The 19471-nt window shown below is 40.0% G+C and overlaps 1 protein-coding gene across 1 annotated transcript; it reads right to left on the reverse strand.

Annotated features, from left to right (window-relative positions):
* Nucleotides 1–472: 472 nt before the first annotated feature.
* On the reverse strand, nucleotides 473–19436 carry LOC133550239 (integrin beta-1-binding protein 1-like). The gene is made up of 7 exons (XM_061896405.1): nucleotides 19280–19436; nucleotides 13326–13440; nucleotides 13172–13250; nucleotides 11395–11525; nucleotides 10358–10450; nucleotides 2122–2271; nucleotides 473–2043 (listed from the first exon to the last, which is right to left on the reverse strand). Exons 2-7 carry the CDS (start codon nucleotides 13395–13397, stop codon nucleotides 1972–1974), a joined length of 597 nt encoding a protein of 198 aa, XP_061752389.1. The 5' UTR covers nucleotides 13398–13440; nucleotides 19280–19436; the 3' UTR covers nucleotides 473–1971.
* Nucleotides 19437–19471: the final 35 nt, after the last annotated feature.

Genomic DNA, 19471 nt, shown 5'->3' on the forward strand with positions numbered 1-19471 from the left:
AACGCTTATTATTTTTTCTACTTTCCATTTATCCATCCATTTTCTACCGCTTGTCCCGTTCGGGGTCATGGGGGGTGCTGGAGCCTATCTCAGCTGCATTCAGACGGAAGGTGGCGTACACCGTGGACAAGTCGCTACCTCATCGCAGGGCCAACACAGATAGACAGACAACATTCACACACTAGGGCCAATTTAGTGTTGCCAATCAACCTATCCCCAGGTGCATGTCTTTGGCGGTGGGAGGAAACACACGCAGTCACGGGGAGAACGTGTTAACTCCACACAGAAAGATCCAGAGCCTGGAATTGAACCCAGGACTACTATTTTCTTCAACATGAATTCCAGTACAGTACAGTACAGTATTCTTGTTACTATTATTTTACGTAGCAGGCGCGCCCTCTGGTGGTGAATATATAACTTCTCTTAAATATACTACTTTATGTGGCTAAAATATTTAAAAAATACTCAGCAATTCTAAAATTTCCACTTCTTTAATGTTCAACACATGTTCTCACTGCACAAATACTGGTTGAAGGTGACAGAAAGAAAATAGAAAAATAATAATAAAAAATATAAAAGATGACGTACCGCCAATGATTTCCCAAAATCATTCAAATTAATTTTACTTGAGTGTTAATCCACCACAGTACCTTTTATAACATTATTGGTGAAAACAATCTAAACATTAAAACCATCATTAATAATTTCAAGTATTTTAAAATTAAAGCCAAATGGCAGAATGGTACCCATTGTGTCAATAAAGCAATATAATGGACTGCAAACTTAAATCAAGTGATTATGTACCATTATATTGTACTTAATGCTGCCATTATTAAATATTAGGGGTGTAACGGAACGTGTATTTGTATTGAACCGCTTCGATACAGGGGTTTCGGTTCAGCACGCGGGCGTACCGAACGAGTTAGTAGGCAAAAGTCTTCACAAGCTGCTCTGCTTTCTGCCTCTGTCTCAGCAGCAAGCATTGTCCCGCCCACACAACCATCTGATTGGTTACATACAAAGCCAATCAGCAGTGCGTATTCAGAGCGATGTAGTCAATGCTTCCGCGTCCAGCAGATATTTGTTTAGCGGGGGAGCAGCGGACAGGGTACTCAAATTTTAAAAAACACTTCCCAGTCACAACTATTACAAACATCACTATACGCCCGTTGACCTTCTAGAAACTTAAACTGCAGCTCTGCTAGCTCGCAGTATAGGCTTGAAGTGAAGGTTAATTAGCTTTTAGTGTAATGTTAGCTCATTTTGCTGTGTCTGTCTGTGTGTGTGTGTGTGTGTGTGTGTGTGTGTGTTAGGGGCAGCAAAGCCCTGTCTGTTATTTCATTGAACTCCATTGTGTTCAGGGATGAATAGTCTCTCCTATTGCTATTGTACCATTTTTTCAGCAATAGTTACATTAATCATTGGTAATATAGCAGCCTAGTTTTGAATGGCAGGGTCCCTGCTATCACATGTTGATAAAAATATAACATTTACATAATAAAAGTCAACCACAGGCTTCCCAAATGCTGTAATAAATCAAGCATGACTTGAAGCTGTTTAATGTTGCACTGTTTATATGTAGAAGAAAGGTTTTTTCATTTTATTTAATCAAAGCAACAACTTGAGGCTATATAATGTGGATTAACGTGGGCAGAATTATTAGAGTGTTCCCAATGTTAAAAGGATAAAGCCATTGTTTACAAATTTGGTAAATAAATAACCAAAAAATTTATATTTTGTTGTTTTCTTACTGTACCGAAAATGAACCGAACCGTGACCTCTAAACCGAGGTAGGTACCGAACCGAAATTTTTGTGTACCGTTACACCCCTATTAAATATACATATTTTTCCTTCACATATGGTTGAAAGGCAGTAGAACGCAACACATGAAAAACTGAACTATTCAGCACAGTGCAGGACTCTTCCAGGCGGTAGCTGCTTTTGTTTCCGTCTGCTCTCTTTCTCAGGCGTCAAGACTTGTCAGACATCAGAGCGCAGTCAAAAGAAGCCGACAGGACCTTGCAGATGGACTGAGCCTGCTCCTGTTTTACAATACATAAAAATGCACATGTAGAATGTTCACCCTTCAGAACGGGACTTCATGCTCATGTTGCACTCACAGAGCTGGTGCACTGGTACACCCAAATGCTGCACCTCTCCTGTTTTGGGTCGGTGGTTTTCAGGGCGAGGAGATTCTTCCCTGCACCCAGACCGTCGTCGTAGCAGAGCATGCGGACAATCAGGTAGAGAGGGTGACGGTGCAACACGTCCTGGAGGGAAAAGAGGCACTCTTTTTACTGAGAGGTGTCATTCCTGCACCATAATAACACACTAAAGTTGAATGTAGGAAATAATGGAAATACTCTCTTCCAGGGTCAAACTGTTCTTCTTCAACTCTAAAATCCTTTATTACATCTGCAGGTCACGTTTTAGGTAACATTATAATAAAGGGTGTCCTGATCTGATATCAATATCGGATTTCAGTCTGATATGAGCAAACAAAAAAAGGTATTGGCTTGTATGTATACTATATTGCCAAAAGTGTTTGGCCACCCATACAAATGATCAGAATAAGGTGTGCTAATCACTTGGACCGGCCACAGGTATATAAAATCAAGCACTTAGGCATGAAGACTGTTTCTACAAACATTTGTGAAAAAGTGGGGCGCTCTCAGGAGCTCAGTGATGTCATAGGATGCCACCTGTGCAAAAAATCTAGTCGTGAAATTTCCTCGCTCCTAAATATTCCAAAATCAACTGTCGGCTTAATTAGAAGAAAATGGAAGTTTTTGGGTACAACCGCAACTCAGCCACAAAGTGGTAGGCCACGTAAACTGACGAAGAGGGGTCAGTGGATGCTGAAGCGCATAGTGCAAAGAGGTTACCGACTTTCTGCACACTCAGTTGCTACAAAGCTCCAAACTTTATGTGACCTTCCAATTAGCCCACGTACAGTATGCAGAGAGTTTCATGGAATGGGTTTCCATGGCCTAGCAGCTTCATCCAAGCCAGGGGTGTCAAACGTACGGCCCGCGAACAGGTTTTATCCGGCCCGCGAGATAAGTTTGCGAAGTATAAAAATGAGCCGAAATTTTTTAATGAAAAATGTCGCAATAGCAATTATTTGTATCTTTCTAATCTAGATTATGCTACATATGTAGGAAAAAAAGAAAAAAAAATACGTTAGTGCACCAGTCGAGGTAAATGAGCAAACTACGTAAATAACATCCTGTAATTTGATTTTTTTTTTTCATCCTGATAGATTGAAAATTAGTTGACTGATGAACATCATCACATAATTTATTCATTCATCCATCCATCCATCATCTTCCGCTTATCCGAGGTCGGGTCGCGGGGGCAACAGCCTAAGCAGGGAAACCCAGACTTCCCTCTCCCCAGCCACTTTGTCTAGCTCTTCCCGGGGGATCCCGAGGCGTTCCCAGGCCAGCCGGGAGACATAGTCTTCCCAACGTGTCCTGGGTCTTCCCCGTGGCCTCCTACCGGTTGGACGTGCCCTAAACACCTTCCTAGGGAGGCGTTCGGATGGCATCCTGACCAGATGCCCGAACCACCTCATCTGGCTCCTCTCGATGTGGAGGAGCAGCGGCTTTACTTTGAGTTCCTCCCGGATGGCAGAGCTTCTCACCCTATCTCTAAGGGAGAGCCCCGCCACACGGCGGAGGAAACTCATTTCGGCCGCTTGTACCCGTGATCTTATCCTTTCGGTCATGACCCAAAGCTCATGACCATAGGTGAGGATGGGAACGTAGATGGACCGGTAAATTGAGAGCTTTGCCTTCCGGCTCAGCTCTTTCTTCACCACAACGGATCGGTACAACGTCCGCATTACTGAAGACGTCGCACCGATCCGCCTGTCGATCTCACGATCCACTCTTCCCTCACTCGTGAACAAGACTCCTAGGTACTTGAACTCCTCCACTTGAGGCAGGGTCTCCTCCCCAACCTGGAGATGGCACTCCACCCTTTTCCGGGCGAGAACCATGGACTCGGACTTGGAGGTGCTGATTCTCATTCCGGTCGCTTCACACTCGGCTGCAAACCGATCCAGCGAGAGCTGAAGATCCCGGTCAGATGAAGCCATCAGGACCACATCATCTGCAAAAAGCAGAGACCTAATCCTGCGGTTACCAAACCGGAACCCCTCAACGCCTTGACTGCGCCTAGAAATTCTGTCCATAAAAGTTATGAACAGAATGGGTGACAAAGGACAGCCTTGGCGGAGTCCAACCCTCACTGGAAATGTGTTCGACTTACTGCCGGCAATGCGAACCAAGCTCTGGCACTGATCGTACAGGGAGCGGACCGCCACAATAAGACAGTCCGATACCCCATACTCTCTGAGCACTCCCCACAGGACTTCCCGAGGGACACGGTCGAATGCCTTCTCCAAGTCCACAAAGCACATGTAGACTGGTTGGGCAAACTCCCATGCACCCTCAAGAACCCTGCCGAGAGTATAGAGCTGGTCCACAGTTCCACGACCAGGACGAAAACCACACTGTTCCTCCTGAATCCGAGGTTCGACTATCCGACGTAGCCTCCTCTCCAGTACACCTGAATAAACCTTACCGGGAAGGCTGAGGAGTGTGATCCCACGATAGTTGGAACACACCCTCCGGTCCCCCTTCTTAAAGAGAGGAACCACCACCCCGGTCTGCCAATCCAGAGGTACCGCCCCCGATGTCCACGCGATGCTGCAAAGTCTTGTCAACCAAGACAGCCCCACAGCATCCAGAGCCTTAAGGAACTCCGGGCGGATCTCGTCCACCCCTGGGGCCTTGCCACCGAGGAGCTTTTTAACTACCTCAGCGACCTCAGCCCCAGAAATAGGAGAGTCCACCACAGATTCCCCAGGCACTGCTTCCTCATAGGAAGACGTTTTGGTGGGATTGAGGAGGTCTTCGAAGTATTCCTTCCACCTATCCACAACATCCGCAGTCGAGGTCAGCAGAACACCAGCCGCACCATACACGGTGTTGATAGTGCACTGCTTCCCCTTCCTGAGGCGGCGGACGGTGGTCCAGAATCGCTTCGAAGCCATCCGGAAGTCGTTTTCCATGGCTTCCCCGAACTCTTCCCATGTCCGAGTTTTTGCCTCCGCGACCGCTGAAGCTGCACACCGCTTGGCCTGTCGGTACCTGTCCACTGCCTCCGGAGTCCTATGAGCCAAAAGGACCCGATAGGACTCCTTCTTCAGCTTGACGGCATCCCTCACCGCTGGTGTCCACCAAGGGGTTTTAGGATTGCCGCCCCGACAGGCACCAACTACCTTGCGGCCACAGCTCCGATCTGCCGCCTCGACAATAGAGGTGCGGAACAGGGTCCACTCGGACTCAATGTCCAGCACCTCCCTCGTGACATGTTCAAAGTTCTTCCGGAGGTGGGAATTGAAACTTTGTCTGACAGGAGACTCTGCCAGACGTTCCCAGCAGACCCTCACAATGCGTTTGGGCCTCCCAGGTCTGTCCGGCATCCTCCCCCACCATCGCAGCCAACTCACCACCAGGTGGTGATCGGTAGAAAGCTCCGCCCCTCTCTTCACCCGAGTGTCCAAAACATGAGGCCGCAAATCCGATGACACAACTACAAAGTCGATCATGGAACTGCGGCCTAGGGTGTCCTGGTGCCAAGTGCACATATGGACACCCTTATGTTTGAACACGGTGTTTGTTATCGACAAACTGTGACGAGCACAAAAGTCCAATAACAAAACACCACTCGGGTTCAGATCCGGGCGGCCATTCTTCCCAATCACGCCTCTCCAGGTTTCACTGTCGTTGCCAACGTGAGCGTTGAAGTCTCCCAGTAGGACAAGGGAATCACCCGGGTGAGCACTTTCCAGTACTCCCTCGAGTGTTCCCAAAAAGGGTGGGTACTCTGAACTGCTGTTTGGTGCGTAAGCACAAACAACAGTCAGGACCCGTCCCCCCACCCGAAGGCGGAGGGAGGCTACCCTTTCGTCCACCGGGTTGAACTCCAACGTACAGGCTTTGAGCCGGGGAGAAACAAGAATTGCCACCCCAGCCCGTCGCCTCTCACTGCCGGCAACGCCAGAGTGGAAGAGGGTCCAATCCCTCTCGAGAGAAGTGGTTCCAGAGCCCTTGCTGTGCGTCGAAGTGAGTCCGACTATATCCAGCCGGAATTTCTCGACTTCGCGCACTAGCTCAGGCTCTTTCCCCCCCAGTGACGTGACGTTCCACGTCCCAAGAGCTAGCTTCTGTAGCCGAGGATCGGACCGCCAAGTGCCCTGCCTTGGGCTGTCACCCAGCTCACAATGCACCCGACCTCTATGGCCCCTGCTATGGGTGGTGAGCCCATTGGAGGGGTGACCCACGTTGCCTTTTCGGGCTGTGCCCGGCTGGGCCCCATGGGAACAGGCCCGGCCACCAGGCCCTCGCCATCGTGCCCCACCTCCGGGCCTGGCTCCAGAGGGGGGCCCCGGTGACCCGCGTCCGGGCGAGGGAAATCTGGGTCCATGGTTTTTCATCTTCATAAAGGTCTTTGAGCTGCTCTTTGTCTGATCCCTCACCTAGAACCTGTTTGCCTTGGGAGACCCTACCAGGGGGCTTTATGCCCCCGGACAACATAGCTCCTAGGATCATTGGGACACGCAAACTCCTCTACCACGATAAGGTTGCAGCTCAATTTATTCAGAAAGTATAAATAACAATGTGGAAGGGGGGCGTGGCCTGCAGTCCTGTAACAAAGCAGGGTGTGCCAAGAACGAATTCGAGATCAGCGACAGGTGCGTGGATGGCCCACCTGGGCGTGCTTATCTAATCACCTGTCGCTCTGTGAAAGGCAGCAGCCGGGAAGGAGAGAGGGGTAAGGTTGATGGTGAAGCACGAGCGAGAGCGAGACTGACGAAAAGACAATTGCTAAAAAGCACAAAGACAATTTATTGCAAAATACAACATTCTCGTAAAACTGTAAGAGCCTGGCATGTCGAGGACTAGACAAATAAAGATAGAATACTATTAGCCGCAACATGTAAGTGAAAAACAAACCCGACAACATTATGATTTGTACATTTTCAGAATGTGCTTGTTCTATCTTTAAACAAAGAAAACAATCTGTATTTGTCTTCATTTTTAAGTTATCTTGCCGTGATTTTACGAGTCAGGCCCAACTTGGAGAAGATTTTTCTCCATGTGGCCCCCCGTCTAAAATGAGTTTGACACCCCTGATCCAAGCCATACATCACCAAGTCCAATGAATAGCGTCGGATAGAGTGATGTAAAGCACGTCGAGTTGGCCACTTAGTTCCAGTGAAAGGAACTTTGAGTGCTCCAAGATACCAAAACATTTTGGACAATTCCATGCATGGGAAAAGTTTGGAGCTGGCCCTTTATTTTTCCAATATGACAGTGCACCAGTGCACAAAGCAAGGTCCATAAAGACATGGATAAAAGAGTCTGTTGTGGATGAACTTCACTGGCCTGCACAGAGTCCTGACCTGAACCCAATAGCACACCTTTGGGATGAATTAGAACAGAGACTGAGAGCTAGGCCTTCTCGTGTGTGACCTCACCAATGCGCTTTTGGAAAAATGGTCAAAAAGTCCTAAAAACACAGTTGAAAGAAGAGTTGAAGCTCTAATAGCTGCAAAAGGTGGACCGACATATTGAACCCTATGGGTTAGGAATGGGATGGCATCTTCAAGTTCATATGTGAGTCAAAGCAGGTACTTGCCAAATACTTTTGGCAACACAATTTATGTCCAAATGTCCATAGGGGACGGCGTGGCGCGGTTGGGAGAGTGGCTGTGCCAGAAACCTGAGGGTTCCTGGTTCAATCCCCACCTTCTACCATCCTAGTCACGTCCGTTATGTCCTTGAGCAAGACACTTCACCCTTGCTCCTGACGGGTCCTGGTTAGGGCCTTGAATGGCAGCTCCCCCCACAGTGTGTGAATGTAGGTGTGAATGGGTGAATGTGGAAATAGTGTCAAAGCGCTTTTAGTTCATTAAAAAGGTAGAAAAGCGTTATACATGTATAGGCCATTTACCATGTTCAAATAAGCAGTCCTGCAGCACGTTTAGTTGTGCAAAGCAGCAGGGCCAGCTAATGTCCAAATTTCCTCCAATAAGAATACAGGGTTGGTATTTTCTTGTAATTTAGTCAAACATGCTAGGCTATAGGCAACTAGGAAATAGCAGCTACACAACAGCCAAGCACACAATAGACTACCTAATAAGTGTTCTTAATTACACAACATTGCAATCTAAAAATACCCCATGTGTCAATATAAACAAGTATGAAATCATTATATTTGCACATTACTTACAAATACAAAGTCTCCAGGGCAGAAGCGTATCAGAAAGTATCCAGTAACAAACATGTTCGCATCATTCAACTTACTGTGTCATTAACCTAATTTAAAGAATAAAATAATAAATACCACTCCGCTTCAATTGAAAGACAGCATAATTCCATTCCAGACAGTTAATAAATAATAAGTTAGTGTTGTTCATACCTGCCATTGTTCTCTGAGTAATTTCACTTGATCAAACCTTTTCTAACATTCCACACAACAAAATAATAAAATGATGGTGTATAATTCGCACTGATACTGTATTAAATAAATATCAGCTCCAATATTGATAACATATTGGAAGTGAACAAGTTGCAGTTTTCTTTAGACTTCAGGGCCTGTGCAGCAGCTTAAGGAACAAAGAAAAAACAGCTTTTCAAAACTTCAAGGCTAATTTCACAAATGATTCCAAATAATACGACTTAATGGGCATTTAAAGGGCATTCGATTATATATATAAAAATAAAATATATGTATGTATGTATGTATGTATGTATGTATGTATATATATATATATATATATATATATATATATCAAAAGTTTGGACACATCTTCTCATACAATACGTTTTCTTTATTTTCTGACTGACTGAATTATATTTATATAGCGCTTTTCTCAAGTGACTCAAAGCGCTTTACATAGTGACACCCATTATCTAAGTTACATTTATACCAGTGTGGGTGGCACTGGGAGCAGGTGGGTAAAGTGTCTTGCCCAAGGACACAACGGCAGCAACTAGGACGGCACAAGCGGGAATCGAACCTGCAACTCTCAAGTTGCTGGCACGGCCACTCTACCAACCGAGCTATGCCGCCCCATTTTCATGGCTATTTACGTTGTAGATTGTCACTGAAGGCATTAAAACTATGAATGAACACATGTGGAGTTATGCACTTAACAAAGGTGAAATAACTAACAACATGTTTTGTATTCTAGTTCCTTCAAAATAGCTACCCTTTGCTCTGATTACTGTTTTGCACACTCTTGGCATTCTTTCGATGAGTTTCAAGCACACCTGTAATGTAAAAACTATTTCAGGTGACTACCTCTTGAAGCTCATTAAGAGAATGCCAAGAGTGTGCGAAAAAGTAATCAGAGCAAAGGGTGGCTATTTTGAAGGAACTAGAAAATAAAACATGTTTTCAGTTATTTCACCTTTTTTGTTGAGTATATAACTCTACATGTGCTCATTCATAGTTTTGATGCCTTCAGTGACAATCTACAATGTAAATAGTCATGAAAATAAAGAAAACGCTTTGAATGAGAAGGTGTCTCCAAACTTTTGGCCTATACTGTTTATCATAATACTTGAGTCACGACACAATATACAGTACTGCAATATACTACATCAAGAATGTATCTTCAATGTTGTCCAGGCCAATAACCCCCAAACATATATAGCAATGTAAAGGGGACCTCCTACTTATATATCTTGTAAACACATTTGTTTTTTAATAAACTGGTAACAAATGGACCTTGTTATTGTTCAGTACGAATATATTTAAATGATAGCAGTAGTGCCGCTAATCTTTAGCTGGCTACCAGTCTGCAAATGTAGTAGAGCACTAATTGTCAGCTGGAAAAATGGTCTGTAATACGCTCGCTGTCAACAAGAGTGCTAATGGCTGACTATCATAAACGCTACCATGAATACAATAATATAACAGTTTCATGTTTTTATTATAAATCTGCAAGGTACAGTAAGTAGGTTTTCCATGCCAAAGCCATTTAAAAACAGGAGTATAGTGTGTTGGATAAATGTTAATGTGTATTTAAAAACATTTCAATCTGTACAAAAATAATATACTGTATATCAATTAAATATTTAATACTCCTCCCACGCAGTACCTCCATGGACCCGATGTGGGTCATGAACCAATGTTGAAGACTTCTGTTCTAGATAGCTCACTGATAAATTTAACAGGCATCTTAAAATACAAGTTGTATATATTTACACTTGATGATAATTTTTAAAACAATGAATTGATGATAGCTTAACTATACACACAGACAAGACTCACACACTGGTCCACAGAGGCCACTTTGACTCCATGTTTGGACACTCCCAGTATCATTTCTTCGTCTCCTGGCACAAATGGCAGCTTTCCATTTTGCTATGATGGCAAAAAAAAAAAATATTATTTACAGTTGCGATGAAAGTGTAGTAGCTGTCAACACGATTATGTAAAACGCAGCCAAAGCATCATAAAGAAAGTATTGTGGAGCCCGCTATAGGAACTGGTCAAAATGTTGCATGCATGTAACAAGGACATCCTTTTTGCTTGACAGCGGTCATGTTTTCTAAACAATCTTGCTCATATTTTACACACACATGCTTGTCAGTCCTATAAAGATGGGTACTAAATTTAGTTCACTCTAAATAGGAATACAATCTTTTTTTTTTACTAAAATATTAGGATTTAAGGAACATTATTGTCATACCAGCACATGTGAGACACATGAGTTGCACGGAATGTATTACCCAAAGTCCCAGATTTAGCCCAATGAGAACCACAAGAAAATAGAATATAATTGAAATTTAATAGGATATAAATAGACTACTCTCGGTTATAAATACAGTAACTTCGGTTAATAGTAACAGATTAGAAAGAAAATTTAATAAATAGAAATAGAAATTAAAACAATGACAATAAACCAAACCAAATAAAAACCCAGTTCAGCAATGTTGGGACGTGGGATATTAATGTCTACTTTTTGTTTTGCTATAAATTACAAATAGTTCACTTTGACTGATCTGTCAGACCTTAGTGCCTTATCTTTATTACATTAAGTCAATTTCTTCACGTGGAAAATATTGTATCATAATAAAAACCCTATGAACATAATAACAGTAAGAAAAAGTATCTTCCATATTTGCTTAAAAGTCAATCTATAAGAGTGAAAAATAAACACATGAATACTACTAGACATTTTGAGTTTTACAAATATTCAGCTGAATTACAGCTGTATTTTTTGTAATATAGTTCAACAAGCCATCAGTATTAAAATATATTAGCATTAGAATTGTGCTAACATTAAAACATGTTGAGTTCCTTACCTGAGCGCTGTCAATGTAGTTGATGAGGTCGAGAGGTTCGCGGAGCGTCTTGCTCATGTCAAACTGCAACTTCTCAATGGCTCCCACATACTTCACACGAAATTCTGCGCAGGTTTCAGTTGTACTGTTTCCTGGAAACCATCAGTTCAAGAAGCTTAAAAACTAGTGCTGTCAAATATATATGTGTATATTTTTTAAATCAGATTAATCACATTTTTTGATTTGGTTTAGTCATGATTATTCATAGTATATTATTCGCTTCCAGAATTTCAAATAACTTTAAAAAAGACCCAAATATTTGCACACAAATTAAATTATGACATGTCATCCAGGAAAATTTGAAAAAATATTTTACTTAAATACTTGTCTTTTATGTGCTCAAAATGTGTTAACAGTTTTATGTGAAGTCCTGTCAGGCTGTATTATGGAGTGAAATTTGCCAGCAAACACACCAGTCGGCGTCTCCTCACTCATCTTTGCACAGACGCATGAACTGGCCTGATCACTGATCGTATAACAACACATTCTACCTTTCAGGTAACCATCCATGGTTAAAGGATCATGTACGGTCAAAATAAATTGCGTAATTAATCTTTGTATACATATGATTGATGCAATATTTTTGTAGATTAATCACATGCGTTAACATTATCTTAAGTCCCAATGCATGCATGAGACTCATCACAATTAATCACACTAAATTATTTGCTTGCAAAATGTTCATAAACTTAAAAAATAAAAATACTGTAATATTTTTACACAAATACTATTTTATTGTCACATTGTCTATAACAAACCATGAAACAAATATTTTGATGCACAATTTTAAAAATATACCTTACTACATATACAGGGTTTCCTACACATTCATTTATTTGTGGCGGCCCGCCACGAAAGAATTACAGCCGCCACGAATAAAAAAAATAAAAATGTACATACCGCTCATAAAAGCAATGGGACTCTCTGTCTGTGAATGGAGCTTGTAGTTACATATTATATAAATATGTAAATATTATATAAATATGTACATAAAGTGTTGTAATTATATTCCAACTCCGCCGCTGCCTCCACCACATCCCACAACCCCCCCGCAGCACGACCACAACACCACAAATAGATGCTTGACCTGTGGGAAACACAGATATATGTTGTTTGGCTCAAAACATGGTAAGTATTATCTTAAGTTCCATTGCATTCATGAGATTAGTCACGCCATTTTTACGGTAAATGACTTGCTTGCAAAATTTTCATTAACCTTAAAAAAAGACCCCAATATTTTGACACAAATGCAATTTTATTTTTGTGGCATACACAAAACATTTAAAAAAATGTTTTACTAAATATACGTAATTTATTTGCACACTACTTTTGAATTGTGATTCATCTCGGTAAATTACTTGCTTGAAAATGTTTTATTAACTTAGAAAAATACCCCAACATTGTGATACGAATGCAATTGCATTTTTTGAGTATCATACACAAACCACTTCTTAAAAATGTTTTTTTTTCTAAATATATGTAATTTACATGCTTAAAACCTGGTAACAGTTTTATCTCAAGTTCCATTAAGATGTATTTTTAATCTACGCCTCCTTTAAAGCAACCTTTCACGGTTGAGGTAAAGGAGCATGTGGGGGTTATAATAAACTGTGATAATCTGCATAAAAACTGTACATAAGTATTGTGTTTTTTTTGTTTTTAATCACGAGTCAGTTAAGTCATTATTTTTGACCGCCTTCGTTAAAACAAAAAACACACTCAAAGAACTGAGACTGACCTGAGCTCTTGGTGGAGTCCGTGTCCAGGCTGGCAACTGTGCTCGACCTGGACAATCCCCCTAAACTGGAATCCACAGACTACAGAAAAGTAATTATGCACTGGATTGTGCAAGTGGACCAAATGTTGTGGTTGAGTGTGTTTGGTTTGCGTACTTTACTTTTGGTGCTGATCTCACTGCTTTGAGAGCTGCTGCTGCTGTGGCGTTTCTTGACCTTGCGGAACATCTTTCACTGCATTCTTGACAACCGCATCCCAGGCCGCCAACACCTAAGTGAGTACAACCATTTTTATGACAGGATATCTGTCTTCTAAATGGACAGTACTATAGAAATTGGATATGACTTGGAGTAGTCAGTGTGCAGCCGGACGTGACATTATGTAAATCCAACAAATTGGAGCCACAATTGCCTGCCCTTAGGGGACCACATGTAATAGCGAATATATATGAAAATAAATGCATATTAACCTAGTTACACAATGTGCATGGGAAACTATCTATGAGTACCATTTTATTTTTCAACTTGCCTTGTTTGTTGTAGGATCAGATTATATTAAAGCACCAGTAGAGTGGAAAAACAAGTTAAAGTTAAAGTACCAATGATTGTCACACACACACTATGTGAAGCGAAATTATTCTCTGCATTTGACCCATCACCCTTGATCACCCCCTAGGAGGTGAGGGGAGCAGTGAGCAGCAGCGGTGGCTGCGCCCAGGAATCACTTTTGGTGATTTAACCCCCAATTCCAAACCTTGACGCGGAGTGCCAGGCAGGTCCCATTTTTATAGGCATTGGTATGACTGACTTAATTTGCTTAATTGTGTTTAATTGTATCCATTAACCATATCCACTTGTATTTACAATCTGCAGAGTATGTGTAAACACCGTCTAAACGTCACAAAATGCCACACATTCACTAACAGATTAATGGATAACTTGCAGGATCAGATTATATTAAAGTACCATGAGAGTGGAAAAACAAGTTGACTTTTTGTGCTTAATTGTGCTCCATTGTATCCACTATACCTGGGGTGTCAAACTCATTTTAGATTGGGGGCCACATAGACAAAAATCTACTCCCAAGTGGGCCGGACAGGTAAAATCACGGCACGATAACTTAAAAATAAAGACAACTTCAGCTTGTTTTCTTTGTTTAAAAATAGAACAAGCACATTCTGAGAATGTACAAATCACCCACATCTCCAAGGTTTCTCATGGTTGTTCATATTGACATCCCACGGGGTTGTGAGTTTTTCTTTGCCCTTATTTAGGGCTATATAAATAAACATTGATTGATTGAAGATTGATTCTTCCCTCAGGCCATAAGACTCTTGAACGCATCATAATAATTCCCTCAATCCTCTCCCAAAACGGATTAACTGGCTGGAATATAAAGACAATATAACATACATCCATAAACGTGGATGCATATGCAAAAGTGCAATGTATTTTTCTGTACAGTAATTTATTTATTTATATCTGCACCTTATTGCTCTTTTATCCTGCACAACAACGAGCTAATGCAACAAAATTTTGTTCTCATCTGTGCTGTAAAGTTCAAATTTGAATGACAATAAAAGGAAGTCTCTCTTTCTCTCTCTCTAATTGGATGCTGTTCCTTTTTTTGTAAAAATTTGGACTGGACTCTCGCGACTGTGTTGTATCCATTGTGGATTGAACTTTCACAGTATCCTGTTAGATCCGCTCGACATCCATTGCTTTCCTCCTCTCTAAGGTTCTCATAGTCATCATTGTCACTGACGTCCCACTGGGTCATTATTGTCACCAATGTCCCACTGGGTGTGAGTTTTCCTTGCCCTTATGTGGGCCTACCGAGGATGTCGTGGTGGTTTGTGCAGCCCTTTGAGACACTAGTGATTTAGGGCTATATAAGTAAACATTGATTGATTGATTGATTGATTGAAATAATAATACATGCATTTATTTAGAAACTGCTTTATAACTTTTTGCAGAGCAATTAAACTAATGAAGCATGTCATGTAAAATGACATGGTGGGACACTTTAAATCATGAGGTGGGCCAGATTTGGCCCCCGAGGCCTTGAGTTTGACACTTGTGATGTAACACAACAAAATGTGAAAAAACCGAAGTGTTTTGAGTGGAACCACGTTCTAGAGCTATTGAAATGTATACAGTAAGGTACTAACTAGAGATGTCCGATAATGGCTTTTATCCGATATTACGATATTGTCTAACTCTTAATTACCGATACCAATATCAACCGATACCGTTATATACAGTCATGGAATTAACACATTATTATGCCTAATTTTGTTGTGATGCCCCGCTGGATGCATTAAACAATGTAACAAGGTTTTCCAAAATAAATCACCTCAAGTTATGGAAAAAAAATGGCAACAAGGCACTGCCGTATTAATTATTGAAGTCACAAAGTGTTTTTTTTTTTTAACATGCCTCAAAACAGCAGCTTGGAATTTGGGACATGCTGAGCATTAAAAAGGTTGAGGTGTATGGGGTTGGGGGGGGTGATGGTTTGGGGTTGGGACTAGCGGGGTGGTATATTGTAGCATCCCGGAAGAGTTCATGCTGCAAGGGGTTCTGGGTATTTTTTCTGTCGTGTTTATGTTGTGTCACGGTGTGGATGTTCTCCCGAAATGTGTTTGTCATTCTTGTTTGGTGTGGGTTCACAGTGTGGCGCATATTTGTAACAGTGTTAAAGTTGTTTATATGGCCTCCATCAGTGTGACCTTTATGGCTGTTGACTAAATATGCATTGCATTCACTTTGTGTGTGTGTGTATGTGTGTGTGTGTGTGTGAAAAGCCATAGATATTATATAACTGGGCCGACACCAAAGGCCGTGCCTTTAAGGTTTCTTGGCGCCCTGTTCTTCTCCCTACATCCGTGCACACAGCGGCGTTTTAAAAAGTCTTAAATTTTACTAGTTTTAAAACCGATACTTATAATTTTGATACCGATAATTTCCGTTATTATATTTAAAAGCATTTATCAGCAGATGTGGGTAGTAACACGCTACATTTACTCCGTTATATCTACTTGAGTAACTTTTGGGATGAATTGTACTTCTAAGAGTAGTTTTAATGCAACATACTTTTACTTGAGTATATTTATAGAGAAGAAACGCTACTTTTACTCCGCTCCATTTATCTAGATTCAGTTCGCTACTCGCTACTGATTTTTATCGATCTGGTAATGCACGTTTTTTTTTTTTTTTTCCAGACAGACCTTCAAAGTAGGATCTATTACATGCCTGCGTTTTACCAATCAAATGCAGTCACTGGTGATGTTTGACTCCGTTTTACCTATCAAACAGAGCCAGACGGTCACATGAATAACCGCACACTTTTTTTTCCTTTTTTTTATAAACCTTTATTTATAAATTTCAACATTTACAAACAGTTGAAAATAATAATCAAAGGAAGTACAAAAACAGTACATAACAGTATAAAAACTGTACAAAACAGCACCAGGGGGTTGTAAATTCACAGTAACTAAAATAGAATGCAAAAAAAAAAAAATATATATATATATATATATATATGTATATATATATATAAAATAAACAAGTGCAAAGCCATTGGCTCACTCAATCTCAGTAAACAACTTAAATCTGGAACACAGCATCATCGTTTTCACAGCAATTTGGTTGTTAGAGGTAGAGTGTTTTAATGTAGAGTTCTAAATCTTTTTAAAGGCACAAAAAAAAGGTCGGATATCGAGAAACTTACATTTATGAATATAAAACTTAGCCAATAGTATGATGAGGTTGCAAAGGTAAAATTCATTTTCAAATTTTTTTTCAATACAGTGTAAAACCAAATATATATTATTTAATATATATTATTGTTTTAGTTGCTTAAGAGATATTCCTGGCTCTGAATTTGTTCATTGCTATTTTTATGTTTTTATGCATTACTTGTTGCCGTCATCATTAAACGAAAAGGTTACTCATCAGTTACTCAGTACGTGAGTAGTTTTTTCACAACATACTTTTTACTTTTACTCAAGTAAATATTTGGGTGACTACTCCTTATTTTTACTTGAGTAATACATCTCTAAAGTAACAGTACTCTTACTTGACTACCCACCTCTGTTTATCAGCCGATAATATTAATAATATCAGTTAATATCGAAGTTTACTGCTAGCATCCTTAATATCATGATTCATTATAGATGTAATTGAATATTGTTACATAATTATACAAGAAAAAAACTCATACCATACTAGACCAGGGGTCACCAACCTTTTTGAAACCAAGAGCTACTTCTTGGGTACTGATTAATGCGAAGGGCTACCAGTTTGATACACACTTAAAAAAATTGCCAGAAATAGCCAATTTGCTCAATTTACCTGTAATATATATATATATATATATATATATATATACATATATATATATATATATATATATATATATATATACATATATAAATGGGTATTTCTGTCTGTCATTCTGTCGTACATTTTTTTTCCTTTTACGGAACGTTTTTTGTAGAGAATAAATGATGAAAGAAACCACTTAATTGATCGGTTTAAAAGAGGAGAAAAAAGGAAAAACATTAAAATTAAATTTTGAAACATAGTTTATCTTCAATTCCGACTTTTCAAAATTCAAAATTCAACCGAAAAAAGAAGAAAAAAACTAGCTAATTTGAATCTTTTTGAAAAAAAAAAATAATAATAATAATAATTTATGGAACATCATTAGTAATTGTTCCTGATTAAGATTAATTAAAAAAATAAAAATAAAAGATTAATTTTAGAATTTTGATGACACGTTTTAAATAGGTTAAAATTCAATCTGCATTTTTTTAGAATATACAAATTGGACCAAGCTATATTTTTAAGAAAAACAAATCATTATTTCTTCTAGATTTTCCAGAACAAAAATTTAAAAAAAAAATCAAAAGACTTTGATATAAGATTTAAATTTGATTCTAAATATTTTCTAGATTTGCCAGTGTATTTTTTTTTAAATTTTAATCATAATAAGTTTGAAGGAATATTTCACAAATATTCTTCGTCGAAAAAACAGAAGCTAAAATGAAGAATTAAATTAAAATGTATTTATTATTATTTACAATAAAAAATTAATTTACTTGAACATTGATTTAAATTGGCAGGAAAGAAAAGGAAGGAATTTAAAAGGTAAAAAGGTATATCTGTTTAAAAATCCTAAAATCATTTTTAAGATCGTATTTTTTCTCTAAAATTGTCTTTCAGAAGGTTTTAAGAAGCAAAGTAAAAGAATAAATGAATGTATTTAAACAAGTGAAGACCAAGTCTTGAAGATATTTTCTTGGATTTTCAAATTCTATTTGAGTTTTGTCTCTCTTTGAATTAAAAATGTTGAGCAAAGCGAGACCAGCATGCTAGTAAATAAAAAAAAATAAAAAAATGGAGGCAGCTCACTGGTAAGTGCTGCGATTTGAACTATTTTTAGAACTGGCCAGCGGGCTACTCATCTGGTCCTTACGGGCTACCTGGTATACCTGGTGACCCCTGTACAAGACTGATGTTTGAGTTTTGACACGATAATATCGGCAGGTCGATATAATCGAACATCTCTGGTACTAACTTTGAATAGTTTTTTTCTAAAAATAAATACAAAAAAAAAATGTAATATGACGTTACGAAAGTGTTGTAATCCAATATATTTCATGTTTAATATGTGTATATGAATGTAGAGTGCTGATTGCAGCTTCCTGGTTGATGAATGATTCCCGGGCGCGGCACCGCTGCTGCCCACTGCTCCCCTCACTTCCCAGGGGGTGAACAAGGGGATGGGTCAAATGCAGAGGACAAATTTCACCACACCTAGTGCGTGTGTGACAATCATTGGTACTTTAACTTTAACATAAAGGCTGTTTTGCCCGGACTTATGTAGTTCACCTGCGTGTTAAACCGTTGCAGTCAACAAATTCCAAACATTCACAAAAAATATTTCCAAAACACGGACAAAGTTGTTATGATAAGCTCAGGTATCTAACTGTTAAAGCTATTCATCCTTCACCGCCCACGTCGTCTCAACGATCAAGTTGCCCGGCGTCAACTTTACTCGCAGGAAAAGGGAGTTTATAAAAAGATAAAAGTGTCAGACATACCTGTTAGTGTACCGTTAACATTATTCGCTCTCGCTTCCTCCGACTGGGCGTTTGTTGGCTTTTATTTACGCTCAGTTTAGCTTCTCTCGTAGTTTCACTGCCTCCACCCGACACTTAAAGGGGACATACCACCTCGAGCTTACAATCCAGTATTTTTTTGTTAATGTGACTTAAGTTGAACGTCACATATAT

Source organism: Nerophis ophidion, linkage group LG03 (genome assembly GCF_033978795.1).
Source record: "Nerophis ophidion isolate RoL-2023_Sa linkage group LG03, RoL_Noph_v1.0, whole genome shotgun sequence".
Classification (NCBI taxonomy): Eukaryota; Metazoa; Chordata; class Actinopteri; order Syngnathiformes; family Syngnathidae; genus Nerophis; species Nerophis ophidion.